Source organism: Pongo pygmaeus, chromosome 20 (genome assembly GCF_028885625.2).
Source record: "Pongo pygmaeus isolate AG05252 chromosome 20, NHGRI_mPonPyg2-v2.0_pri, whole genome shotgun sequence".
Classification (NCBI taxonomy): domain Eukaryota; kingdom Metazoa; phylum Chordata; class Mammalia; order Primates; family Hominidae; genus Pongo; species Pongo pygmaeus.
In genome coordinates this window covers 50,612,947-50,640,232 of record NC_072393.2, presented here as the reverse complement: position 1 = coordinate 50,640,232, position 27,286 = coordinate 50,612,947, and the positions used below count along the sequence as shown (strand labels likewise).

General features: G+C 48.1%; 1 protein-coding gene across 3 annotated transcripts; it reads right to left on the bottom strand.

Moving 5' to 3' along the window:
- Positions 1-548: 548 nt before the first annotated feature.
- PVR (PVR cell adhesion molecule) lies at positions 549-21,403 on the bottom strand. 3 transcript variants are annotated; one of them, XM_054463610.2, is made up of 8 exons: positions 21,014-21,403; positions 16,432-16,779; positions 13,903-14,199; positions 10,001-10,118; positions 6,219-6,367; positions 5,265-5,387; positions 2,800-2,831; positions 549-2,383 (listed from the first exon to the last, which is right to left on the bottom strand). In XM_054463610.2, the coding sequence occupies exons 1-8, from the start codon at positions 21,090-21,092 to the stop codon at positions 2,312-2,314; spliced, it is 1,218 nt and encodes a 405-aa protein (XP_054319585.1). In that variant the 5' UTR covers positions 21,093-21,403; the 3' UTR covers positions 549-2,311. The 3 variants fall into 3 exon arrangements, with proteins under 3 accessions (XP_054319585.1, XP_054319584.1, XP_063514737.1); XM_054463609.2 differs by having other exon boundaries at positions 5,229-5,387; positions 21,014-21,401; XM_063658667.1 differs by lacking the exon at positions 21,014-21,403 and adding an exon at positions 20,952-20,980 and having other exon boundaries at positions 5,229-5,387.
- Between the last annotated feature and the right edge of the window lie 5,883 nt (positions 21,404-27,286).

Genomic DNA, 27,286 nt, shown 5'->3' with positions numbered 1-27,286 from the left:
AAGAGATAACAGAAAATTTGCCATTTTAGCTATTTTTGAGTGTATGATTCAGTGGCATTCATTACATTCACAGTGTTGTGTAAAACTGGATATCCACATGCAAAAGAATGGAGCTGGACCATTACACTCCAAACACAAATTAGAATGGATCCCTCGTATCTTTTTATAACTTCTAATTTTGGGAAGTTTATGTACTATCTAATTAAAAAAATTAGCTTGGCATGGTGAGGGGCACCTGTGGTCACAGCTACTTGGGAGGCTGAGGTGGGAGGATTGCTTGAGCCCTGGAGTTAGAGGCTGCAATGAGCTATGATCATGCTACCGCACTCCAGCCTGGGTGACAGTAGACACCGTCTCTTAAACATTTTTTTTGGAGAGGAAAAAAAAAAGACCAGCTGTTTCTAAGGGGCCTGGGAATCCCAGCCCTTATGGCCCTCTTCATTTAGTGTCTTGCTTCTATGCCTCTGGTTCCATCCCACGTGGTGACAGTACACACGAAACCTGTCTGCTCCTTGATTTCCACAAGAGACCCCATTGCACACAGCCACTGGAGGTACAATAAATAAGTTTTAATGAGATTCTGGGCAATGGAGACAGACAAGTAGCTTATGTGCCACCAAAGCAACCAATGTTCCTTTGTCTCCCCAACTCTGTGGGGTCCCACTGGCCTCCTCACCCTTAAGCCCTTTGCCCCTGCCATCCTGCTGGTTCCTATCTCTTCCCCACACTTCTCTGTTCCCGGCTCTTCCATCTCTGTCCAGAGCAAATCCTCCGTCCTGCTTATCTTCTCTTGCAGAGCAGCTCAAGCTTTGCATTCCCATTTAGCATCTTGGCCCAAGGTCTTCTCTCTCTCAACGTATTTTCCCAAACAGTTTTCTTTATAAGAGGAATTCTGGTGTCTGCCCTCAAGATCATAGACCTTTTTAACTTGTCAGTTGCACTGAGCAGCTGGGCCTCCTGGGTCTTGGGTCGCATCCATCTTGGTCCTATAGGAGCGTGTCCTGAGCAACTGCAGCGCTGCCTCCCCCTGCATCCCTTCCCCCTTGTGTTGGAAATAGCATTTGCTTCTTTTGTGGGTTATTTCCTGCCAGTCCCAGCTTGCTGGCTGCAGATGCTGGCAGAAAGTGGCTGCAGATGCTGGCAGAAAGTGGCTGCAGCTGACAACCTTCTTCAGGTTCACATCTAGTAGTTTTCTCTGCTCCTTGGACACCCCCCAGGCAGCTGCTTGTGGCCTGAATTGCAGCCTCTGGGGGCCAGGGTCAGTGGCTGTTTCTTGTAATCACAGAGATCTGACGGATACAGAGATTTAGAAGCTCAAGGCCAGAGGCCAAATTTTTACCAAAATTCTCTGGTGGTCCACACCCTTCTGTGTGGTCTGCTATGCAGTAAAGGCTTAACCTTGCCCAAAGAAAGATCGGGCCGTTTATCCTCAGCTCCTGGGCATTCATCTCTAAGCCCTTGGAATATCCTGCCTGGTAGGTGATCTGAGAGTCTTGGGCCACTCTGGGTGGTTCATGCTAATGATGTGATTTATGGTGGGGGTCTTGGGCCACACGGTATTGGCTTGATGTATGGGGTCAGCCGTGTGGATGGTGAGCTGCTTAATTCAGCACTTTGGGAGGCCAAGGCAGAAGTATCACTTGAAGCCAAGAGTTCAAGACCAGCCTGGGCAACACAGGGAAACCTCGACTTTACAAATAATAAAAAGATTAGCCAGACGTGGTGGCACATACCTGTAGTCGTAGCTACTCAGGAGGCTGAGGTGGGAGGATGACTTAGAGTTGAGAAGTCAAGGCTACAATGAACTGTGATCTCACCACTGTACTCCAGTCTGCCAACAGAGCCAGACCCTGTCTCAAGACAAACAAAAAACTCTGGACATGAAGATCTCGAGTGAGCTGCTCTGGTTGGCAGTACTTCTTGCATGTTGTCACATGTTGCTGTGAGAATCAGGTGCTGCCTATATGGCTCCACTGGGAGAGGGCAGATGGAAGCCGTCGCCTCATCTGTCCTGGAACGTGTGCTGTGCACCTCCTCCCTTTGCTGATCTTAATCTCTGTCCTTTTACTGTAATAAACTGTAACTGTGAGCCTAACAGCTTTCCTGAGTCTAGTGAGTCCTTCTAGCAAATGAACGGAGGGTGGTCTTGGAGACCTCTGAACTTGTACCTGCCCCCCTCGTTTTGAGGTCTGGCACAGGGAGGGAGGCTGGTCTCTTTGGAGGGGGTCTTCATCCATTGGGGTGGGGTCCAACTCCGGAGGCCCATGTCCTTGCCAGCTCCAGTCTCTCTCCCCTCTCAGTCCCCACGCTGTCACCTTGTGCCCTCTGTCTGTGGATCCTGGGAAGAGCTGTTCTCTCTGCTCACAGCTGAATAGGAGACATGCTAGAAGAGGGTTTTCAAACTTTAGCCTTGGGGCTCTTTTGAACAAAATCAAACATCTTCCCACTGAAGCCCCATGTGCAAAGAATTGCAGGCCCGTCCCCTCCTCTCTCCCTGGAAGCCAGGGCAGTGCTTCTCAAGCTGTGGCCATGGGTGGAATTGAGGGGGCAGGGGGCGGAGGGGAGGGAGCGGATGTTAAAATGCAGATTCCCTGGCCCCATCACAGATCAGACTGTCTGGGGCTGCATCTTAGCAAACTCTACAGGGGATTCCGCCCAGCAGGAAGGGTTGGGAAATGCTGCTCGAGGCACCAGGAGAAAAGACCCAGGCTCCTGAGGCCGGGCCGTGGGCATCTGAAGACGTCTGGTCTGTAGTTTGTGCAGACCCCACACCCTCCTTAGCTCCAACACTGCACTTACCCCATTAGCCAAGGCGCTGGCATGCTCCGTACCTGGGGAAATAGGAGGGGAAGTCGTCAGGAAGGAATAACGCTGGGAAGCATGGGAAGAAGACACGCCTGAGTGTCAGGGCCCTGAAAATGTCAAGTTCTGCCTCTGCTATTACATGGGGGCGCCATTTCCCTTAATGGTATACACGTGTGTCAGACAGGGATGGCGGGTGTGCTTTTTAAGGATTTAGCCATCCAGTTATTCACTTGGTTATTAAATATCCATAAATATCGAGCCTGGGCTCTAGAACCAGATGGATGCGTTCAAATTCCATCTCTGTCCTTTAGGAGCTGTGTGAACTTGGACAAGTGACTTAACCTCTCTGTGTTTCAGTTTCCTAGACTATTCAACAGGGGTTTATTTAGCAAATAGTAGTATTATTCAGCAAATGGTAAATGTCTACTTTGTGCCAGGTACATTCTAGGTGCTGGGGACACAGCTGTGAACAAAACAGATAAAAATGCCTGCTCTTGGCCAGGCGTGGTGGCTCATGCCTATAATTCCAGCACTCTGGGAGGCTGAGGTGGGTGGATTGCTGGAGTCTAGGAGTTTGAGACCAGCTTGGGCAACACAATGAAACTCCATCTCCACTAAAAATATAAAAAATTAGCCAGGCGTGAGAGTGCATGCCTATAATCCCAGCTACTCGAGAGGCTGAGGTGGGAGAACCACCTGAGCCTGGGAGGTTGAGGCTGCAGTGAGCCAAGATCACACCACTGCACTACTCCAGTCCGGGCAACAGAGCAAGATCTTGTCTCAAAAAAAAAAAAAAAAAAAAAAAAAAGCCTGCTCTTGTGCAGTTTATGTTAATAATAACAATAATAGTAATAATAGCAATAACAATCATAGCTAATACATACCCAGTATGTGGCTTACAATGTGCCACCTGCTGTGTTAAGTGCTTTACTGTATTATTAGGTACTATCACCCCATTTTACAGATGACGAAACTGAGTCATACAGATTAAGCTATTTGCCTATGGTGACATCACTAATCAAGCAGTAGCTTTAGGGCCCAGATACAGGCAGTCTGGCTCTGGAGTTGACACATTGAATCACTCAGCAAACACTTCCTCGAGTGCCTCTTTTATGCCCGGCCCAGTGGTAGGCGGTCCTGGGGACACAGTCATGACAGTGACAGCCTCAGGTCTGCTCTCTTGGGGCTCACAGTCCACTGGGGACGACAAACAAGTCCCTCACGGTGATGACCCAGAATGGGCAAGGCTGGAGTGGGAGAGCCTAGTGGATGCTTGGCTCATGCTTGGGGGTCAGGGAGGGCTTCCTGGATGAGGCAGCATCCGCCTGGGATGTAAGGGAGCAGCTTTGTTTAGTGGTTGAGGGAAAAGCTTGGTAGTCAAAGATCTGGCTTCTTCTCCCCAACAACCATTTCCAGCTGTTTGACCATTGGCAGGTAACTTCATCTCTCAAAGCAAATACTTCCTCCTCTGTAACATGGGGCTCACGGGAGAACCACTTTGCTGGGTGGTTGTGAGCATTCAAGGAGATCGTACAGGCCAGGTGTGGTGGCTCATGCCTGTAATCCCAGCACTTTGGGAGGCTGAGGCGGGTGGATCACAGGAGGCCAGGAGTTCGAGACCAGCCTGGCCAACATGGCAAAACCCTGTCTCTCCTAAAAATACAAAAATTAGCTGGGCATGGTGGTGCGTGCCTGTAATCCCAGCTACTCGGGAGGCTGAGGCATGAGAATCGCTTGAACCTGGGAGGTGAAGGCTACAGTGAGCCGAGATCGCGCCACTGCACTCCAGCCTGGGCGACAGAGTGAGAGCCTGTCTCAAGAATAAATAAATAAATACATAAATAATAAAAAAATTAAAAATTAAAATCGAGGGGGTTATACATAGAAAGTGGCATGTAGACAGTGCTCAGCAAAGTATCGTTCCTCTGATTATAGAATTAGCTGGCACACTTCTCCAGAAGGAGCCATGGGAGGGTGCACCAGGCAGGGGAACGGCCTGTGCAAATCTCTTGAGGTGTGAAAGCATCAGGCCCTTTTAGAGCTGAGGATCAAAGGTGCCAGTTCCTGCCACCTCCTCCTAGGAGTCACTCCTGAACAAGGCAGATGGAGTAAGGCTGAGGGGTTAAGCATTATTTCACCCTCCATCCATCTGGCAGGGACTCCCACATCACCTGAATTAAATTCCAAAGTCCCTACCATGGCATTAAGACCCTATACGCTCTTCTCCCACTCTGTAAATAATATTTGTAAATGTAATCAATGAACCAGTGAACAAGACTCCCTGGCTCTGCACCCTCATGAGTCAAACGGGGGAAACTTCATGGCAGTGGGGTGAGGATTCAGTGAGAGGCACACGGGAAGGACTCAGCACAGAGCCCAGCACATAGTAGGTGCTCAATTACGGCAGCTCTGGTGATGCTCACTCGAGGGAGACAGATGACAGTGCCAAAGGAACTCACGGGAACATTTGGACCAATAGAAATAAATCCCGATCCCCAGCAGGATCAGAAAAGTCACGATTCCCAGAACCAGGAAGACGATGACGTTACCGGATATGCCTGAGTGCTCACTGGGAGGTCCCTCTGAAAGAGAAGGAAACAGGTATTTAGGTAAGGAAATTCTTGGGGTTTATCCCTCATTCTTGAAATGGCATCTTGAATTTCCTTAGGGAGCCACCACTCCACTGCCTCAGTCTATTTAATTCAGGTGGAATGGATCCCACCCTCTGGTGCCTAGAATGGGACTTTGACACAGGCCTGGCCAATCAGAATATTCCATTCTCCCTGTCTGCTATGATTGGTTCATAGGTGGGCTGTGGCCTAAGCTGGGCCAATGAGAGCCAGCCCTGGGACTTTGGCTACAGTTATTGAAAGTGGTATGTTTTTTCTCCTGCTGTTGCCATTCTGGTAGAATGTGAGCCTGTCGCTGCTGAGGGCCACCTTGCTTCAGAGCCTGCCTGAGAATAAAGCCAGTATAACGAAAAGCAGAGACAAGAGATGTATAAAATAAAAGTTCCTGGGTTACATGGTTGGAGCCCCTGGATCTAACCATACCTGAAGGTGAATTTTCAATAAAGTCCTGTTTTGTTTGTTTTTTTTTGCTTAGACTACTTTGCGTTTCTGTCAATTGCAATTGATAGCAGTCTGCCTAATACATTTGGAAAGGCCTGAGTCCCTGAGAGAGAGGGATTCCACATCTATCCCAACCTGTGTGTGTGGAGGGAGTGTATCCAGGCAGCTGAACAACGGTACCAGTGATATAGGTATGGAGTTAACAGGGGAGTAAAGCTGGCCCCACTGGTCCTTTTGTGAGAAGGCTTAGGAGAAGGATGGGAGCCAGACAGCATTAGAGAGGGAACCCTGCCTCGACCTCTTCCTTTGGTCCCTGCTCTCCCCACCCAGGGAGTTCCTCACCTTTGACCTGGACGGTCAGTTCTGCCTGGCGAGCTCCTAGGGCATTGGTGACGTTGCAGATTAAAGTTGTGTTGATTGGTTTGTCCACAGGACGGATCAGGAGCTGGGCGCCCTGGGCCACAGCAAAGGGTGGCAGGGGACCCATGGTCCTAGGAGAGACAGAAAGGTGAGGAGGTGGCCTCTGCTGCAGGTCCGGAGTGACAATGATTGAGCACTCACTACGTGCCCAGAAACCCTCACGCCCTCTATAGCATAAGCGGAGAGCAACTCTGGAGGCCCCCCGAGTCTTCCCTTCCTCTCATGCCCACACCCAACCCATTAGCCAATCATGTCGGCCCCGCCTTAAGATCGATCCAGAATCCCACCTCTCCTCAGGGCTTCCACGGCTACCTCTCTGCTCTGGCGCTGTGCATCCCGGCCCCCAGCAGCCGCCTCCACGCTGGGCTCCGTTTCTGCCCTCGCCCCCTCGTCTGTTCCTCATATGGCCACCAGAGGTCGCCTGTGAACCCTAAGTCAGTTCCCATCCCTCAGCTCAGTACCCTCTGGCGGCTCAGCCTGGCTCAGAGTTAAACCGAAGTCTTCCAGAAGTGTCACAGGCCCCACGTGATCTGGCCCCTGCTACCTCTGCCCACGTTTTCCATTACTCTCCCCTTTGCTCCCGCTTCTGCATCCACAGTGGCCTCTTTGTTGGTCCTCAAACTCTCCAGTTAGGCGTCCAGGGTGTTTGCTTATGCTGGGACTGATGGATAGAAATGGGTTTGCCCATGCTGTTCCCTCTGCCGGAATGCTTTCCCCCTAGGTACCCGCAGAGCTCACCCTCATCTCCTTCAGGCCTCTGCTGGGATGTCACCTTAGTAACACCTCACTTGGCCACCCTGTTTCAACTGTGATGATCACCCTTCCCATCCCCTTTTTATTTAATTATTATTTTTTGAGACAGTGTCTCACTCTGTCACCCAGGCTGGAGTGCAGTGGCACCATCTTGACTCACTGCAACCTCCACCTCCTGGGTGCATGGAATCTTCCCAACTCAGCCTCCTGAGTAGCTGGGACTACAGGTGCATGCCACCACACCGGGCCAATTTTTGTATCTTTTTTGGTAGAGGTGGGGTTTCGCCATGTTGGCCAGGCTGGTCTCGAACTCCTAGCCTCAAGTGATCCTCCCATCTCTGCCTCCCAAAGTGCTGGGATTACAGGTATGAGCCACGGCACCCAGTCCCATTCCCTTCTCTGCTTTATCTTCTCCACGGTATTTATCACCATTGCACACACACTACACACTTTATCTTGCTTCTTGTTTCTTTCACCACTAGAATGGAAGCTCTATATGGGGAGGAAATTTGGTCTATTTATCGACCAACGTATGTTGGTTAATTGCACCCAGCACACAGTAAGTAGTCAAGGAGCACTGGTTTAATGAACAGAGGTGGAGGAGATGGAAGCATCAGGCTTTGGGTGCTCTGCAGAGCTGGGATGCAAACGCAGCTATCTGGCTCAAGAGCCTGAATTGTGGTGCTTTGAGGCAGGACGGTAAAGGCACCATCACACCAGTTGAAAACCTTTGACTGGCAATTCCTTCCACGGACAACTGCTGACAAGTGACCAGTGGGGATGGTCACCACCATGGCATTTGCAGAGTTGAAAATGGAAAATGACATCTGTGTCCTCTACTAGGGACTGGTTAAATAACTGATGACATCCACATATGTTGGAATCCCTTCCCTGCCCTTTGGGAGGTCCAGGTGAGAGGATTGCTTGAGTACAGGAGTTCAAGACCAGCCTGGGAAACATAGTGAGATCCTGTCTCTATTCTTTAAATTTTTTTTTTAAAGTGGTGGAATCCCAGCAACATTAAAAAAGGGGCCAGGTTAGCCAGGCGTGGTGGCGTGTGCCTGTAGTCCCAGCTATCTGTGAGGCTGAAGCTGGAGGATCGCTTGAGCCCAGGAATTCAAGCTGTAGTGAGCTGTGATTGTGCCACTGCACTACAGCCTGAACAACAGAGTGAGGCCCTGTCTCAAAACAAACAAACAAACAAACAAAAAAACCAGGGGAGCTGGGGGTGCTCTGAAATGCATAATATGATTGATGGATGAATAGAGGGACTGAAGCAATCACAGAAACATGATAAAGCAAGCACAGTAAAATGTTAGCGGGGGAATCCACGTGGTGGAATCTTAAGTGTTCACTGGAAAATTCCTGTGATTTTTCTGTATGTTTGACAGTCTTCCTAATACAATGTGGGGGAAAATGGAGTTGTGGATCTATGTGCTTTGACACGGAAAGGTATTCACAAGATAGACGAAAAGTTTCAAAATTATATGTACAGCATAATTCCAGTCTTTGTTTAGAAACAGAGAGAAAAAAGACAGAAGGATGTATAATAAGGGGTCACTGGGTATTTCTGGAGGTGGCTGGGTATACTTGACTATAGGCGCTACTTTCTTCTTTTTGCTTATAACTAAATTGTTTGATATTTCTACAGTGGACACAAGTTATTTTTGTAATAAGGAAAAAGACCTAAGGCTGGGCGAGGTGGCTCACGCCTGTAATCCCAGCACTTTAGGAGGCTGAGGTGGGTTGATTGCTTGAGCCCAGGAGTTGGAGACCAGCCTGGGCAATGTGGCGAAACCCTGTTTCTGCAAAAAAAATACAACAAAATTAGCTGAGCGTGGTGGCGTGTGCCTGTAGTCCCAGCTACTCAGGAGGCTGAGGTGGGAGGATCACCTGAGCCCAGGGAGGTCCAGGCTGCAGTGAGCTATGATCACGCCACTGCACTCCAGCCTCGGCGACAGAGCCCCTTCTTAAAAAAAAAAAGGCGGTTCAGTAAAATTATGTAATTTATGTAAAATTATGTATTATAAAATTATGTATTATCTCTTTGCCTTTTTCTTACCTTGCTCTTGATCTAAGCCTCAGTATGAATCTGGGGAAATCTTATTGCTGTGAGCCTCAACTTTCTCATCTAGACAATGGGGATATAGTACTTGCTCCATCCAGAGATAATCAAGTAGGTTACACAAGGTGATGGTGAGGTGGTTACAGTCTAGAGTGGGGGTATCCAATCTTTTGGCTTCCCCGGGCCACATTGGAAGAAGAAGAACTGTCTTGGGCCATACATAAAATACACTAACACTAACGATAGCTAATGAGCTAAAAAAATTTGCAAAACAAAAGTCTCGTAATGTTTTAAGAAAGTTTACAAATTATGCGGCCTGCAGGTTAGACAAGCTTGGCCAAGAGGCGGAGGACCAGCTTTGGAGCCAGGCGCTGATTCAAGGGCTGCTTCTGCCCTCTTGTGGCTGGTCTTTAACCTGGGCATGGCAACAGCTGCTGACTGTGCACAGCATGGGGTCACGTGGGATTCGGGGGAAGTACCGGGCACAGAGCAGGCACACCCCAAAAAGCAGGTGCATCCACCAGCCAGGATTCAACCACCTGCTAAACTCCTCAACTGCAAAACAGAGATGTCAAAACAGAGATGCCCCCCACTGGGTGAGCCGAAGTCAACCTCCTTCTCTTTTTTTCTTTTCTGAATCCCCCTCCTCTCTTAGACCAGGAGTCCAGGCCCCAGTCCGTCCTGCCTCAGACCCAGGGGTCCAGGCTCCCAGCCTCTCCTCCCTCAGACCCAGGGGTCCAGACCCCCAGCCCCTCTTCCCTCAGACCCAGGGGTCCAGGCCCAGCCCCTCTTCCCTCAGTCCCAGGAGTCCAGGCCCCCAGCCCCTCCTCCCTCAGTCCCAGAAATCCAGACCCCCAGCCCCTCCTCCCTGAGACCCAGGACTCACGTGCTCCAGTTATAGCCTGTGGGCTCTGGGTTGCTGCGAGCGTCGCAGGTCAGGGTGGCCTCATTCTGGCCGAGGTACCAGTTGTTATCATAGCCAGAGATGGTTACCTCTGGGGGGTCTGCAGGAAATGGACACAGAGGTTCAGAGACTGGCAGCCTCTGGGGGGCCTGGGGCTACGTGGGATTCACGACACTGCAGGAAAAGGCCTGAGGATATTTGGAAAACAGCGGGAGCTGGAGAGGCCTAGGAGGAGTCTAGGTAGATGGGGTGCTGCAGAGAGCAGAAGCCTGGGAGTCCTTGGTCAGTGGGGACATGGAGAGGGCTTCTGAGGGGCTGCTTTTCTCCACTAGCTTTCCTGGGTAGCCTGGACCAGGCATGTCTTGGGTGTCCTGCAGGAAAAGGCCTCCTCCTTTTCTCACTCATAGGCAATGACCACTCATAACACACAGCAGTGTATTCAAGGCTCTGACAAGTCCTGCAGGAAAGAGTCCCAGATAACCCTGCTCTAGGCTGCTGCTCGGCCATCCCATACGTGATTGACAGCGAAGACCTTTCAATGTCCTCGGGGGACAGGCCAATGGGACAGGGTTTTTTTTCGGGGGCGAGGGGTAGGAGTCAGTGTAGATCTCCTCCTTGCTCAGACCCAGTGACAGTGTTGAGGGACTCCAATATAGACAGTACCTGAGGGAATCTGTGTACCAATTGCCTGGCGGGGAGTAAGCAGTATAGACAATGGTGGGAGGAACAGTATGAATGATGCCTAGAAGAGCTTGTGTGGGTATTACTGATGGGCTCAGTGTAGACAGGGTGTTGGAATATTACAGCAGATGCTATATTGTCGGGCCAGTGTTGAAAATGTTGTGGTGGGGGTGAGATCACCCCCACATATAGAGTGTGTCCCCGGGAGCTGACGAAATTAAGACAGGCCTGTGTGTGTGTGTAGACAGTATTTGGATGAGCCAGTGTAGACGATGTGGGAGCTTAGTCTAGATCTGTGCTGTCCAATATGGCACCTACTGGCCACAAGTGACTACTGAGCACTCGAAATATAGCCAGGCCAAAATACACACCAGATTTCAAAGGCTTTACTAGGACAAAATAAATGGGAAAGATCTCAAGAATAATTTTAAAAAAACAATTGCAAGTTGAAATAATATTTTAGGTATATTGGGGTAAGTAAAGGCAATTATTAAAAATTAATTTTGGCCAGGAACAGTGGCTCATGCCTGTAATTCCAGTACCTTGGGAGGTTGAGGCAGGAGGATCACTTGAGCCCAGGAGTTCGAGACCAGCCTGGGCAACATAGGGAGATCCTGTCTCCAGAAAAAATAAAAATAGGCCGGGTGTGGTGGCTCACGTCTGTAATCCCAGCAATTGGGAGGCCAAGGTGGGTGGATCATGAGGTCAAGAGTTTGAGACCAGCCTGGCCAACATAACGAAATCCCGTCTCTACCACAAATACAAAAATTAGCTGGGCACTGTGGCCAGGGCTTGTAATCCCAGCTACTCGGGAGGCTGAGGCAGGAGAATTGCTTGAACCCGAGAGGCGGAGGCTGCAGTGAGTCGAGATCGCGCCACTGCAAACTAGCCTGGATGACAGAGCAAGACTTCATCACAAAACAAAAAAACAAAAACAAAAACAAAAATTAGCTGGGCATGGTGTCGCACGCCTGTAGTCCTAGCTAGAGGCTGAGGTGGGAGGATCACTTAAGCCCAGGAGGTTGAGGCTGCAGTGAGCTGTGCCACTGCACCACAGTCTGGGTGACAGAGTAAGATCCCGTCTCAAATAAATAAATAGATAAATAAATAAACAAATAAATTTCATCTCTTTCTTTTCTTGTTTTTTCTTTTTTTATTTTTGAGACAGAGTCTTGCTCTGTTGCCCAGGCTGGAGTGTGATGGCATGATCTCGCTCACTGCAAGCTCCGCCTCCCAGGTTCAAGCGATTCTCCTGCCTCAGCCTCCCGAGTAGCTGGGATTACAGGCACCCGCCACCATGCCTGGCTAATTTTTGTATTTTTTAGTAAAGACGGAGTTTCACCACATTGATCAGGCTGGTCTTGAATGCCTGACCTCAGGTGATCCACCTGCCTCGGCCTCCCAAAGTGCTGGGTTTACAGGCGTGAGCCACCATGCCTGGCCTCTTTCTTTTAATTTTTTAATGGGGTGGCTGCTGGAGAATTTAAAATCCTATATGCAGCTTGCATGCTATTTCTGTTAGACAGCACTGGTTAGAGAGTCCTGGGGCTGTCAGTGGAGATAAATGTGTGGGTGTCAATGTCGATGATGCCGTGAGGGAGCTGGTGGAGGTAACGCTGTGCAGGAGAATCAGGACAGATGCTGTCAGGGGCTGTGCAGACAGAACACAAGGAGGCCAGTGTGGTGATGTGGGGTGAGACTGGATAGCCTGTAGATGAGCCAGTGTAGACAATATTGGGCAGAGGGGCATGGAGACTACACTGGGGGACTCTGCAGACACTGCTTAGGGGAGCCAGCACAAACAATGTGGAAGATCAATGCAACTAGCACCCGGCGGAGACAGTCGATCGTGGCTCAGGGGAACTGGTCGATACAATGTGGGAGGTGAATGCAGACAGTTCTCCAGGGAGTCAGTGTAGACAGTGTCGGGGGGCACTTTAGAGAGTGCCTAGGAGAACCGGTGTAGAAAAAGTGGGGTGTTTACGTAGACAGTGGTCATAGGAGTCAATGTAGACACCATGGGAGACAGTGAAAACACCCCACAGCTGGTGGCTGAAATAGGTGGTGTAGACAATGGGGTTAGTGCTGTCTGTGGCCCAGGAGAGCCAGTGTAGACGATGGTAAGGCAGTGTAGAAAATGGACAAGGGGCCAGGTGCAGTGGCTCACCCCTGTAATCTCAACACTTTGGGAGACTGAGGCGGGAGGATCACTTGAGCCTAGGAGTTTGAGACCAGCCTGGGCAACATAGCAAAACTGTCTCTAGAAAAAAATTGTAAAATTAGCTGGGCATGGTGGCTGCACCTGTAGTCCCAGTTACTTGGGAGGCTGAGGGAGAAGGATCACTTGAGCCTGGAAGGTTGAGGCTGTAGGAGCCATGATCATGCCCCTACACTCCAGCCTGGGTGACAGAGCGAGACTCTGTTCAAATGAAAAAAAAAAAGCCGGCACAGTGGCTCATGCCTGTAATTCCAGCACACTTTGGGAGGCCGAGGCAGGCAGATCACCTGAGGTCTGGAGTTCGAGACCAGCCTGGCCAACATGGTGAAACCCTGTCTCTACTAAAAATACAAAAATTAGCCAGGTGTGGTGGTGTGCACCTTTAATCCCAGCTATTTGGGAGGCTGAGGTAGGAGAACCACCTGAACTTGGGAGGCAGAGGTTACAGTAAGCCAAGACCGTGCCACCGTACTGCAGCCTGGGTGACAGAGTAAGACTCTATTTCAAAAAAAAAAAAAAGAAAAGAAAGAAAAAGAAAGAAAAGGACAAGGGAGTGGGTGTAGACAATAAGGGAGGCAGTGTTGATCGTGGCCAGAACAACCAGTGTAGCAATGTGGGGAGGGTCACTGTGGATACTTGCCTGGGGAAGTGGGTGTAGGCAGTTTAGGGGCAGTGTAGACTGTGCTCAAGGGAGTCAACAGAGTGTCAGGTATCCGTGCAGACAGCGGCTAGAGGAGCCAGGGCAGACAATCTGGGTACCAGCATTGACTATGGCCCAAGTAAACTGGTGTAGACAATAGGGACAGTGTTGTTTATGGCCCAGGGGAACTGGTGCAGACAATGGGGGTGGGTCGTGTAGATAGGAGTCAGGGGACCCGGTGCAGATGATGGAAGCAATGCCTACAGTGCCTTGGGGAGTCAGTGTAGACAGTGGTGGGGGCAGCCTGGCAGGGGTTCATGCCATCGCTGACTTGGGCACACTCACAGTACACGGTGAGGTTCACAGTCAGCAGCTGAGGCTTCTCAAAGCTCTCGTGCTCCACCTTGCAGGTCACACTCTTGCCGTCCACCTGGCTTGAGGGCACTAATATCCAGAGGCTGGTGACAGTGACTGTGCCAGACAGGAATCCTGGCACCTGGCTCGTATTGGGCATCCCGCCCAGGTCTGAGTGCCAGGTGATTTGGGCCGGCGGGCGACCCCCTGTGGAGATGCAGCGGGCCACGGGCACCGGCTCTCCAGTGAGCTGGACCTTCTGAACCTCAGCTGTGTTCTGGGGCTTTGCTGGGAAGAGGAACAAAAGCAACAGGTCATTCAACGAACCCCTCCGTGGTAGAAGGGGGCATTCATTAAGGGTACAGGATGGCATGGTTGCTGGGCGGGGTGGCTCACGCCTATAATCCCAGAACTTTGGGGGGCTGAGGTGGGTGGATCACTTGAGGTCAGGAGTTCGAGACCAGCCTGGCCAACATGGAGAAACTGTCTCTACTAAAAATTAGCCAGGGTATGGTGGCACACGCCAGTAATCCCAGTTACTTGGGAGGCTGAGACCAGAGAATTGCTTGAACTCGGGAGGCGGAGGTTGCAGTGAGCCGAGATTGTGTCACTGCTCTCCAGCCTTCCAGCCTGGGCGACAGAGTGAGATTCTGTCTCAAAAAAAAAAAAAAAAAAAAAAAAAAGGATACAGAATGGCATGTTTTAAACCCCAGCTGTGTCCCTGAGCAGCTGTGTGGTCTTGGGCAAGTCTGTGCCTCAGTTTCCTTGTCTGCCGACAGGGGATAATGATGGGATCATAGGCAATGAGAATATGCAGGTAAAGCTCTTAGAATGGCATATGATAAGTGCTCAATAAATATTGTTTGGTGGAAAGTGCTGGAGCCCAGCAGTGACCAAAATAGCCCTGGTTCTGCCCTCATGGGTACACAGTCCAAGGGGGCAGACAGACTCTTTCCTAGGCAGTGATGACTCGGAGAGGGCAGGGCTGGGAAGGGGAAACCCAAAGGGGTTATCCTAGTCTGGGGCTCAGTGGAGGAGAGGAAGCCTGAGCCCTGAAGTTGAGAAGGGAGGTGACTTGCCCATGGTCACACAGCTGTAAGCAGCAGAGCTGGGCTTTCACATAGTCTGACTCCAAAACCACCTTGACCATCTCTTAATCATCATCCTGGTGATTCCCAAACCTGGAACTTCCTTCCCCATCATTACCTGTATTATTTACCGAAGACTTGTCCTTAACTTGACTCACTGTTTCTGTTTTACCCTCATCCTAAACCATGATACCCAGAATCCCAGGCTTGCTGGAGTGACAAGAGCTGCCTTTGGTTGGGTGTTGTGTGTTAGGCACAGTTCCAAGCCCTTGACATTTCATGAGTTTCTCATGCACAGGCCTGGAATAGTTCTTGGCACATAAGCTTAAAAACAAAACAAAACAGAAAACAAGTTGGGCATGGTGGCACATTCCCGTAATTCCAGCTACAGGGAGGGTGGGAACATCCCTTGAGCCCAGGAGTTCCAGGCTGCAGTGAGGACCTACTATGATCACACCACTGCACTCCAGCCTGGGCGACAGAGCTAAACTGTCTCAAAAAAAAAAAAAAAAAAAAAAAGCGTCAATTTTTTTGAATCTTCATGGTGATCCCTATCCCACAGATGAGGAAACTGAGGCACAGAGACTTCTTGCTCAAGTTCCAAGAGGAGGGCTTCATGGAGCTCATGAAAATGAAAGCATGATCCCCTCCTCTCTTAGGTATCAGGATCCTTGCTTTCCTGTCTGTCTGTTTCAGCTTTCTCCTTTACCAGATAAAGTAACAGTAACCGACAGCTCTAAGAAACTCACATGGGCCAGCGGTGAAGCGCCGCTGCCCTAAGGCTGCACCTTTGGTCTTGGGCAAGTCTGTGCCTCAGTTTCCTTGTCTGTCAACAGGGGATAATGATGGAATCATAGGCAATGAGAATATGCAGGTAAAGTTCTTAGAATGGCACATAATAAGTGCTCAATAAATATTGTTTGGTGGAAAGTGCTGGGGCCCAGCAGTGACCAAAATAGCCCCGGTTCTGCCCTCATGGGTACACAGTCCAAGGGGGCAGACAGACTCTTTCCTAGGCAGTAGTGACACTCAGGACAGCTTTCCAAGGGTGATGCTACTGTCACAACCCTTTTACAGATGAGGAAAGGAGGGACCCAGAAGAGGCCACCCAGGCCTCCTCCCTTCCTTCCCAGTCCCCTCCCAGCTCCCTTTCCAATATACCCCTCCCCCTCCCTCAGGGCTTTCTGATCCCAGGCTTGGGGGTCCTTACTCCCTGAGATCTCTGCTCTCTTCCTGCCCTGCAGCCCCTCCCCCCACTCACCTCCCCCCACCCCACCCCCCATCATTGCGCTGCCCCCTCCTTTTGTCCCCAGGGAATCTGCTGTGGAGGGAATCTCCCTCCCTCCCAGGCCTCCGCGCTCTTTGCCAACTTCCCTGATCCTCCCACCAAGTCTCCGCCTTTCATTCAGCCTCCCCAAAACCTCCTGCTCACCAAGCACTCGGAGCCAGATATCCACGCTCCTGCTGCCCTGCGGGAACGTGACGAACAGGCAGGTGTAGCTGCCTTCATCCTCGACGCGCAACCCGAACATCCTCAGCGAGGCATTCCGCAGCTCCGCGCCCAGTCTGGCTGCCACGAATTCCAGCCGTTTGGACTCCGAATAGCTGGGGCCCTGCGTTTGGTGGAAGACGGCCATGCTGCCAGATTCACCATGCCGCGCCCAAGTCAGCTGTGACACGTGCGTCACCTCCATGTTGGGCACCTGTAGGTAGCAGGGCAGTGTCACGGAGTCGCCCAAGAAGCCGGGCACCTGGGTGGGCGCCTGCACGACGACGTCCCCTGCGGAGAACCGAAGAGAAAGTGTCAGACCCGGGGCGTTCTTGGGCTAGATAGGGAGGGGCTCCAGGACCCCGGGCACCTGGGCGTGCACTTGCACGCTGGGGCCCTGGAGCCCCGGTGGACGGTGGGGTGTGGGGGGAGGGGGGACTGGGGCACTAGTTGGGGCCATGGCAGGCGAGGAGGGTAAGGGCGTCTGGGATGGTCTGCAACTTGGCCGTGCTCCTTCACTTTGGCTATTTATTATCGTATTTCTTCTATTATTACCGTATTTCCCTCAATCTCAATATCATTGATTTAAAAAATTGTGGTAAATATTGTGGTTAAAAAACTAAATTTACCATTTAAGCCATTTAAAGCATACAGTTCAGTGGCACTATGTACATTTCACGATATTGTGCAACCGTTACCACTATATAGCTCCAGAACTTTTTCTTTTTTTCTCTTTTTTTTTGAGACGGAGTCTCGCTCTGTCTCCCAGGTGGAGTGCAGTGGCGCGATGTCTGCTCACTGCAAGCTCTGCCTCTGGGGTTCAAGCGGTTCTCCTGCCTCAGCTTTCCGTGTAGCTGGGATGACAGGCTCCCACCACCACACCCGGCTAATTTTTTGTATTTTTTTTTTTTTTTTAAGCAGAGATGGGGTTTCACCATGTTGGCCAGGTTGGTCTTGAACTCCTGACCTCAAGTGATCCTCCCACTTCGGCCTCCGAAAGTGCTGGGATTACAGATATGAGTCACTGCACCTGGCCCAGAACTTTTTCATCCCACCAGTGTCGTAGCTTTCACATACCATGACTGTTGTCATTTACAGCACAACTTGCCATTAGTGGTTAGAATATCCCCAATGTAGAAAACGGGGAGAAATCCTGGGTCTTCAAATCCATGAAACGCTGCATTATTACTCTGGGTGGGTCCTGGTTGGAAGAATGTGGGGGATCGAGGCACGAGAGGAAGGCAATTATAGCCCAGGAGTTTTGGGTCCCTTTAGTTTTCTGCTGTGAAGCTTCAGGCCGGTTACTTAACCTCTCTGATTCTTTTTCCTAGTTTGTAAAATGAGACTTAGAACAGTGGACACTCACAGGGTGCTGACACAGATCAGGGGCTATTCTGGGTGCTTCACAGATATCTTGGCATTTAATCCTCAAATAGCCCCCCTGAGGTAAGCACTACTGTTAACATCATTTTACAGACAGGGAAACTGACACAGAGTATAGTGTCCTCCAAGTCATACAGAGGTTTAGTGGCAGAGGTGGGATTTGAACTTGGGTGGTCAGAGACTGACCTCTAATCCCCCAGGTCCTATATAAAAATCTTTCTGCTAAGGGCCCTAGCACACAGTAGGTCCTCAAAATGTGACAGTGCTTATTGACACTAATAAACATGGTCCTATGCATTCTTTTCTATTTTTAAATTTTTATTTAGTTAATTATTTTTGTAGAGATGGGGTCTTGCCATATTGCCCAGGCTGGTTTTGAATTCCTAAGCTCAAGTGATCCTCCCACCACAGCCTCCCAAAGTGTTGGGATTACAGGCATGAGCCACTGTGCTTGGCTGCAACCAGCCTGGGCAGCATAGCAAAACCCTATCTCTATCAAAAATACAAAAAAATTAGCCAGGTGTGGTGGTGAGCCCCTATAATCCCAGCTACTCCAGACGCCACAGTGAGAGGATCCCTTGAGCCTGGGAAGTCGAGTTTGCAATAAGCCAGGATTGTACCACTGCACTCCAGCCTGGGCAACAAAGCAAGACCCTGTCTCTCTCTCTCATACACACACACACATACATGCACACACACACTATATATATACACAAAATATAGAAATAAATAATAAAATATGTCATTTATTTACTCTTTAAATGTATAATAAAATATATATTTATTATATAAATAATATATGTTATAATATATAATACATTTAATATATATTTATTAAGAAATATATTATTATATAATATATTATCAATTATATAATAATACATAATATATATTCTTATAATATATAATATTATGTTCTATTATATATTCTTATAATATATAATATTATTATATTCTATTATATATTCTCATAATATATAATACTATTCTATTATATATTCTCATAATATATAATACTGTTCTATTATATATTCTCATAATATATAATACTGTTCTATTATATATTCTCATAATATATAATACTGTTCTATTATATATTCTCATAATATATAATACTGTTCTATTATATATTCTCATAATATATAATACTGTTCTATTATATATTCTCATAATATATAATACTGTTCTATTATATATTCTCATAATATATAATACTGTTCTATTATATATTCTCATAATATATAATACTGTTCTATTATATATTCTCATAATATATAATACTGTTCTATTATATATTCTCATAATATATAATACTGTTCTATTATATATTCTCATAATATATAATACTGTTCTATTATATATTCTCATAATATATAATACTGTTCTATTATATATTCTCATAATATATAATACTGTTCTATTATATATTCTCATAATATATAATACTGTTCTATTATATATTCTCATAATATATAATACTGTTCTATTATATATTCTCATAATATATAATACTGTTCTATTATATATTCTCATAATATATAATACTGTTCTATTATATATTCTCATAATATATAATACTGTTCTATTATATATTCTCATAATATATAATACTGTTCTATTATATATTCTCATAATATATAATACTGTTCTATTATATATTCTCATAATATATAATACTGTTCTATTATATATTCTTATAATATATATTATTATATTATATATTCTTATAATATATATTATTATATTATATATTCTTATAATATATATTATTATATTATTATATTATTATATTATATATTATTATAATATCTAATATTATATATTATTATATTATATATTATTATAATATCTAATATTATATATTATTATAATATCTAATATTATATATTATTATAATATCTAATATTATATATTATTATATTATATATTATTATAATATACAATATTATATATTATTATATTATATATTATTATAATATACAATATTATATATTCTATTATATATTATAATATATATAATATATTATAATATATAATATATATCATATATTATAATATACATATTATATATTATTATAGTATATATTATTATAATATATAATATTATAATATATACTAGTATATATTATAATAATATATACTAGTATATATTATAATATATACTAGTATATAATATTATAATATATACTAGTATATATTATTACATATTATAATATATAATAGTATATATTATATTATATATTATTATATTATATAATATATAATAATAATATATAATATATATATTTATCTGGAGTTTGAGACCAGCCTGGCCAACATGGTGAAATCCTGTCTCTACTAAAAATACAAAAATATTAGCCAGGCATGGTGGCACATGTCTGTAATCCGAGCTACTCAGGAGGCTGAAGCAGGAGAATCGCTTGAACTCGGGAGGAGGAGGCTGCAGTGAGCCGAGAGCAGGACACTGCACTCCAGCCTGGGTGATGGAGTGAGACTGTGTCAAAAAAAAAAAAAAAAAAAAGAATGAAAGAATGAATGAATGGCCAGGCCCTTGGAGTCAGACATTGGGGGTCAGAGGGGTAATGGTGTCAAGTGTCACCCACTGTCCTCCTCCCCAACATCAACCATCCTCTCCGTCCAGACCCAGCCTGCCAGCAGGCTGCTGAGTTATGGCCTGGGTATGCTGAGCAGGAACCTGGGTAAGGTAATCCGGCATGCGTCACCATCTGCTGATTTTCCGAGATTCACTTGCCTTTTTGGGAAATTTCCGCACCCAACTCCATCCCCTTTCCGAGCAGGCCCAGAGGAGGGTCTTGTGCCCACCCCGTGTTGCTGCCAATTTCGAGGAATTTCTGTACCCAACTCCGACCGCTCTCCGGGTGGCTAAGAGGAGGGTCCTGCCCTCGCTCCGTCTTCCTGCCAATTTCGAGGAAGTTCTAAACCCAACTCCGACCGCTCTCCGGGTGGCCAAGAGGAGGGTCCTGCCCTCGCACCCTGTTCCTTCCAACCCTGGGGCAGAGATGGGGGGTGGGTGGCGCCGGGCGGCGCCGTCATCTTCGGGAACCCAGGGGGCCGAGTACCTGGCCTGGATGCGGAGCTGGGAGCCAGACAGGGGCCACTGGACTGCGCGGGGGTCACTCACCGGCTCCTGGGGGTGGCCAGGACAGCACCAGTAGCGCCACCAGCAGCAGCGGCCAGGCGGCGGCCATGGCTCGGGCCATGCCAGTTGCTCCGGGCAGCTGGGCCTCCGGCGGGCGTCTCCTTCTCGCTTCCCGGTGCCCGCTCGCTCTGCCGCGGCCGCTGCGAGTCCAGCTCCCGGAGCTCAGGGCCTGGAATCCCCGGGGGGCCGCTCCGCCAGTGCCTGGGGTGGGAAGGGGAATACCCACTTCTTCAAGCTCCAAACGAGTGACTGGAGCGGAGGGGAGTTGGCGGCCAGTCCCCCCAGGCGCCGGGGGGTGCGGTGCCCACCCAGGCTGGCCCTCCCCGCGCGCCTGCGCCTGCGCAGGTCTCTCCCAGCGCACAGTCCCGCTGCAGACGCGCGCTCGCTCCGTCGGTGCGCACTAGAAGGGGCGGCTTCCTGTGTGAGGTCGCCCGCATTCCAGGCGAGGAAACGGAGGCACGCGGAGAGATTCAGCAACTTACTAACCGCTCGCGGTTGCCGAGTGGCAGAGCTGAGGTTCCAACTCGTGATGGGACAGATCCTGAGCCCACTAGGCTGTCCTTCCACGCAGCCTAAACCCATGGGCTTTGGGGTCAGACAAGACCTGGGCTCATGTTGGGCAAGTGGTTTCTCCTTGAGGGCACTCAGATTCTTTACCTGAAAAATGGGCATAGTAGGGCGCGGTGGCTCAGGCCTGAATTCCAGCACTTAGGGAGGCTGAGGCAGGAGGACTGTGTGAACCCAGGAGTTAGAGGCTGCAGTGAGCCACCATCGCGCCACCGCACTACAGCTTGGGTGACAGAACCAGACCTGTCTCAAAAAGAAAAAAAAAAAAAAGTTGGGGGCTGGGGGCTGGGGGCGCAGGTGCAGTGGCTGACGCCTGTAATCCCAGCACTTTCGGAGGCGGAGGCAGGAGGATCACCTGAGGTCAAGAGTCCAAGACCAGCCTGGCCAACATGGCAAAAACCCATCTTTACTAAAAATACAAAAATTAGCCGTCATGGTGGCACATGCCTGTAATCCCAGCTACTAGGGACGCTGAGACAGGAAAATCACTTGAACCTGGGAGGTGGAGGTTGCAGTGACCCAAGATCGGGCCTCTGCACTCCAGCCTAGGCGACAGAGCGAGACTCCGTCTCAAAAAAAAAAGAAAAAAGGGCATACTAACAGTACCTACCTCACACCGTGGTCTGTAAAACTTAAACAAGAAAATGCTTAGCTCAATTTCGGGGATATAGTTTGTACTAAATAAAAAGCAAATATACCAACAATAGCAGCAGTGGCAGTGACAATTATTATTATTGTTGCTTTACAGTTGCCATCAAATAATAATGTTCATGAGAATGATAATTCATTCATTCTTCACTCAACGTATATTTATTGAGCCAGCCAGTATCCCAGGCGCTGGGTATACAGCAGAAAATAAGACAGACAAAAATCTCTGCCTTTAATGAGGACTGTGTTCTAGTGGAGGGAAACAGAACATAAACAGGTTAATATCAGAACTCCATCAGGTCTGGGGAAGATAAGGGTTATGGACCAACCTGCAGTAGGGAGAGGGGAGGAGGGAGGGAGGGAGAGAGAAAGAGAGAGAGAGAAAGAGAGAGAGAAATGAGAGAGAAACAGAGAGACACACTCAGAGATAAGGGCTGGGAGACAGAGACAGAGAGAGATTGAAAGAGATAGAGACACAGCATAGACAGAGCGAGATGAGAGAGAAATGAGAGGTGACAGAGAGACTCAGAGAGCCAAACCCTCAGAGATAGAACCTGAGAGACTTCCTGGTCCCCAGAGGTGTCTGTCCTGGCCAGGGTCTCCATGAGACTGACTAACAGCTCTGGTCCCTGTTCTCTGACGTCTTTATATCTTTTTTATTTTTATTATTTTTTTTTAGACAGGGTCTCACTATTTCACTGAGACTGGAGTGCAGTGGCGCCATCATTGCTCATTGCAGCCTTCACCTCCTGGGCTCAACTCCTGCCTCAGCCTCCTGGGTAGTTGGGACCACGGGCATATGTGATCATGCCCAGCTAGTTTTTAGATTTGTTGTAGAGATAGGGTCTCGCTGTGTTGCTCAGGCTGGTCTTGAATTCCTGGCCGCAAGCGATCCTCCCACCTCGGCCTCCCAAAGTGCTAGGATTATAGGCATGAGCCACTGTGCCCAGCCCCACATTCCTGTATGTTTCTGTAAAATCCTTCCTTTGGCTTTTGGCTGGCTTGGAGGTTTCTGTCCCCGGGTGCCCTCTCTAACTTGGATCTGATGCTTGTGTATGACACATCTGATGCTTGGGGTCTCTCACCCTGGATGTATGTAGGTGAATTTCTAAATGGAAACATGGAGGCTAGTCTCTTGGAAATCTCTGAATTTTCTGTCACTCTTGTTTTGCTGAGTTATTTCCAAACTGGGAATCTGTGGCCATCGTTATGTTCCTCCTCTGGACGATGCTGTCACCATCTGGGGTTCCCCCACCTCTCTGGGCTCCCAAGCTCCTGTGGCTCCAGGGACTCCTCTCAGGGCCCTGGAGGGTCAGAGGCTGCTCTGAAGAAGCAGGCTTAGAAGAAAAAGCAAGTTTGGTTTGGGGCACATCTGCTTGCTTCTGTGTGTTTCTCTGTCAAGAGTCTAAATTCCTTGAGTGTTTGGACCAGTTGTAGACATTTTCTTCACTCAAGTGCTGAAATGTCATCTGATAAAATAGTGAATGGAGATCTCCAATGGGCATCTTATTTTTGTGTGTGTTTGTTTGTTTGTTTTGAGACAGAGTCTTGCTCTGTCTCCCAGGCTGGAGTGCAATGGCGTGATCTCGGCTCATGGCAGCCTCCGCCTCCCAGGCTTAAGTGATTCTTGCGCCTCAGCCTCCCAAGTAGCTGGAATTACAGGCCTGCACCACCATACCCAGCTAATTTTTTTGTGTTTTTAGTAAAGACGGGGTTTCACCATGTTGGCCAGGCTAGTCTCGAACTCCTGAACTTAGGCGATCCACCCTCCTCAGCCTCCCAAAGTGCTGGGATTACAGGCGTGAGCCACCATGCCCAATGGGCATCCTCTTGATGCTGTGGTTTTCAAACTTCTGGATCCGAAAGGATCATCAAGAAGCTTGTGTAATTAAGCAAATATGAATCCATTTCCTTATACTTCCCTCTCCCATTAAAAAATAAAATGGTAGCATTGTTCTGTCTCATTGTTGCAAAGTGTTTTTCACTTCGCAACATATCTTGGTGATTTTCCCATAGGCAGATATATTGAGCTACCTCATTCATTCATTCACAAATGTGTACTATTCCATTACACGAATGCACCATCATTTTTGAAACTGTCTTCAGGGGATGGGCTTTTTGGGTGTTTCCAGCCCTTTTGTACTTGCAAACTGTGCTTCCCTGGGTCATCATGTCCATGGCATTTCCCATGTATGTGACAGTATCTGTCATATTTATTCCCAGAAGCCGATTTACTGGGCCAAAGGCCATGCACATTTGTGGTCTAGAGGATGTTGCCAAATTGCTGTCCAGCACTCATGCCAGCAAAGTAAGGGCATGGAGCGGCTTCTACCCAGAAATGCTCACGGCAGTCAGGGAAGGTTTAAAAATCTCAGATATGCCCCCACCCCCCATATCTCTACAAAAAATTAAAAAATTAGCCAGGTGTGGTGGCACATGCCCATAGTCCCAGCTACTTGGGAGGCTGAGGCTGGAGGATCCCTCAAGCCCAGGAGTTTGAGGCTGCAGTGAGCCATGATTGCGCCACGGCACTCCAGCCTGGGTGACAGAGTGAGACTCTGTCCACCCCAAAAAAGAAAATGACAGATGTGAAACTTTGTCCAGAAGGGTGTGATGTAGGAGGCCTGGGAGCAGGGGGAGAAAGAAAGACATGGAGAGGAAGAAGAGGAGATTGGGAACGAGGGCTCCAGAGACTCTCTTGGTTCAAATTCTGCTTCCACTAATTGGTAGCTGGGAATCCTAAGCAACTGGTATTGCTTCTCTTGCCTCTTTTTTCTCATCTGTAAAATAGGGGGTCATAAAAACATGTGGTGTTAGTTAAATAAGTTATTTAGAAACAAGTCATATGTGGCTGGGCATGGTGGCTCATGCCTGTAATCCCAGCACTTTGGGAGGGTGAGCTGGGTGGATCATTTTGAAGAGGGCCTGCCCCTCCACGCCTCTGAGTATTTCTCGCAAGGTGGAGACGAGAGACTGAGAAAAGAACTAAGACACAGAGACAAAGTATAGAGGAAGAAAAGTGGGCCCAGGGGACCGGCACTCAGCAAGTGAGGACCTGCACTGGCACTGGTCTCTGAGTTTCCTCAGTATTTATTGATCACTATCCCTACTATCTCGGTGAGGGGGATGTGGCAGGACTATAGGGTAATGGTGGGGAGGGGGTCAGCAGGAAAACATGTGAGCAAAGGACTCTGTGTCATAAATAAGTTTAAGGAAAGGTGCTGTGCCTGGATGTGCACGTAGGCCAGATTTATGTGTGACTTTACACAAACATCTCAGTGCAGTAAAGAGCAGTATTGCCGCCAGCATGTCTCACCTCCAGCCATAAGGCGGTTTTCTCCTATCTCAGTAAATAGAATGTACGATTGGGTTTTACACGGAGATATTCCATTCCCACGGACGAGCAGGAGACAGATGCCCTCCTCTTATCTCAACTGCAAAGAGGCCTTCCTCTTTCACTAATCCTCCTCAGCACAGACCCTTTATGGGTGTCGGGCTGGGGGACGGTCAGGTCTTTCCCTTCCCACGAGGCCATCTCTCAGGATGTCTCAGTGGGGGAAATCTCGGACAATACCCAGGTTTTCTTGGGCAGAGGTCCCTGCGGCCTTCCGCAGTGCATTGTGTCCCTGGTTACTTGAGACTGGAGAATGGCAATGACTTTTACCAAGCTGCAAACACATTTTTACCAAAGCACATCCTGCACAGCCCTAAATCCATTAAACCTTGAGTCAATACAGCACACGTTTCTGCGAGCACAGGGTTGGGGCTAGGGTTACAGATTAACAGCATCTCAAGGCAGAAGAATTTTTCTTAGTACAGATCAAAATGGAGTTTCTTTTGTCTTCCTTTTTCTACATAGACACAGTAGCAGTCTGATCTCTCTTTCTTTCCCCCACACTTTTGAGGTCAGGAGTTCAAGACCAGCCTGGCCAACATGGGGAAACCCCGTCTGTACTAAAAACACAAAAATTAGCTGGGTGGTAGTGGTGCACACCTGTAATCCCAGCTACTTGGGAGGCTGAATCACTTGAGGTGGAAGTTGCAGTGAGTCAAGATTGTGCCACTGCATTCCAGTCTGGGCAACAGAGTGAGACCCTGTCTCAAAAAAAAAAATAAATAAATAAATAAATAAATAAATTATATGGTTTAAAAAGTTATTTATTTAGCTGCTCAACAAATGGCAGCAATTATTATTGATGTCTCCTGGGGCTTACGATTCTTCATCTGAAAAATGGGCATAGCATGGCATGGTGGCTCAAACCTGAAATCTCAGCACTTTGGCAGGCTGAAGTGGAAGGACTGTTTGAGAATAACGCATTAAAGCTCTTTGGGGCAATGCCTGACAATTATCACTATGGAGACGTGGCTGCTCTTTAAACAATTTTTAAAATTTTTATATTTTTGTCAGAGTCTCGCTCTGTTGCCCAGGCTGAAGTGCAGTGGCACAATCTTGGTTCACTGCAACCTCTGCCTCCCGGGTTCAAGTGATTCTCATGCTTCAGCCTCCGAAGTAGCTGGGATTACAGGCCCGCACCACCACACCTGGCTAATTTTTTTTGCATTTTTAGCAGACAAGGTTTCGCCATGTTGGCCAGGCTGGTCTTAAACTCCTGAGCTCAGTCAATCCACTGCCTCGGCCTCCCAAAGTGCTAGGATTACAGCTGTGAGCCACTGTGCCCGGCCAGAAAAATTTTAATTTTTAAATTTTATTTTTCCTAAACACCAACTCCAACCAGAAGACCTGGCTGCTCTTTTTTTTTTGAGACGGAGTCTCACTCTGTCGCCCAGGCTGCAGTGCAGTGGTACGATCTTGGCTCACTGCAAGCTCCACCTCCCGGGTTCACGCCATTCTCCTGCCTCAGCCTCCCGAGTAGCTGGGACTACAGGCGCCTGCCACCACGCCAGCTAATTTTTTGTATTTTTAGTACAGACAGGGTTTCACTGTGTTAGCCAGGATGGTCTTGATCTCCTGACCTCGTGATCTGCCTGCCTCACCTCCCAAAGTGCTGGGATTACAGGCGTGAGCCACCGCGCCCGACC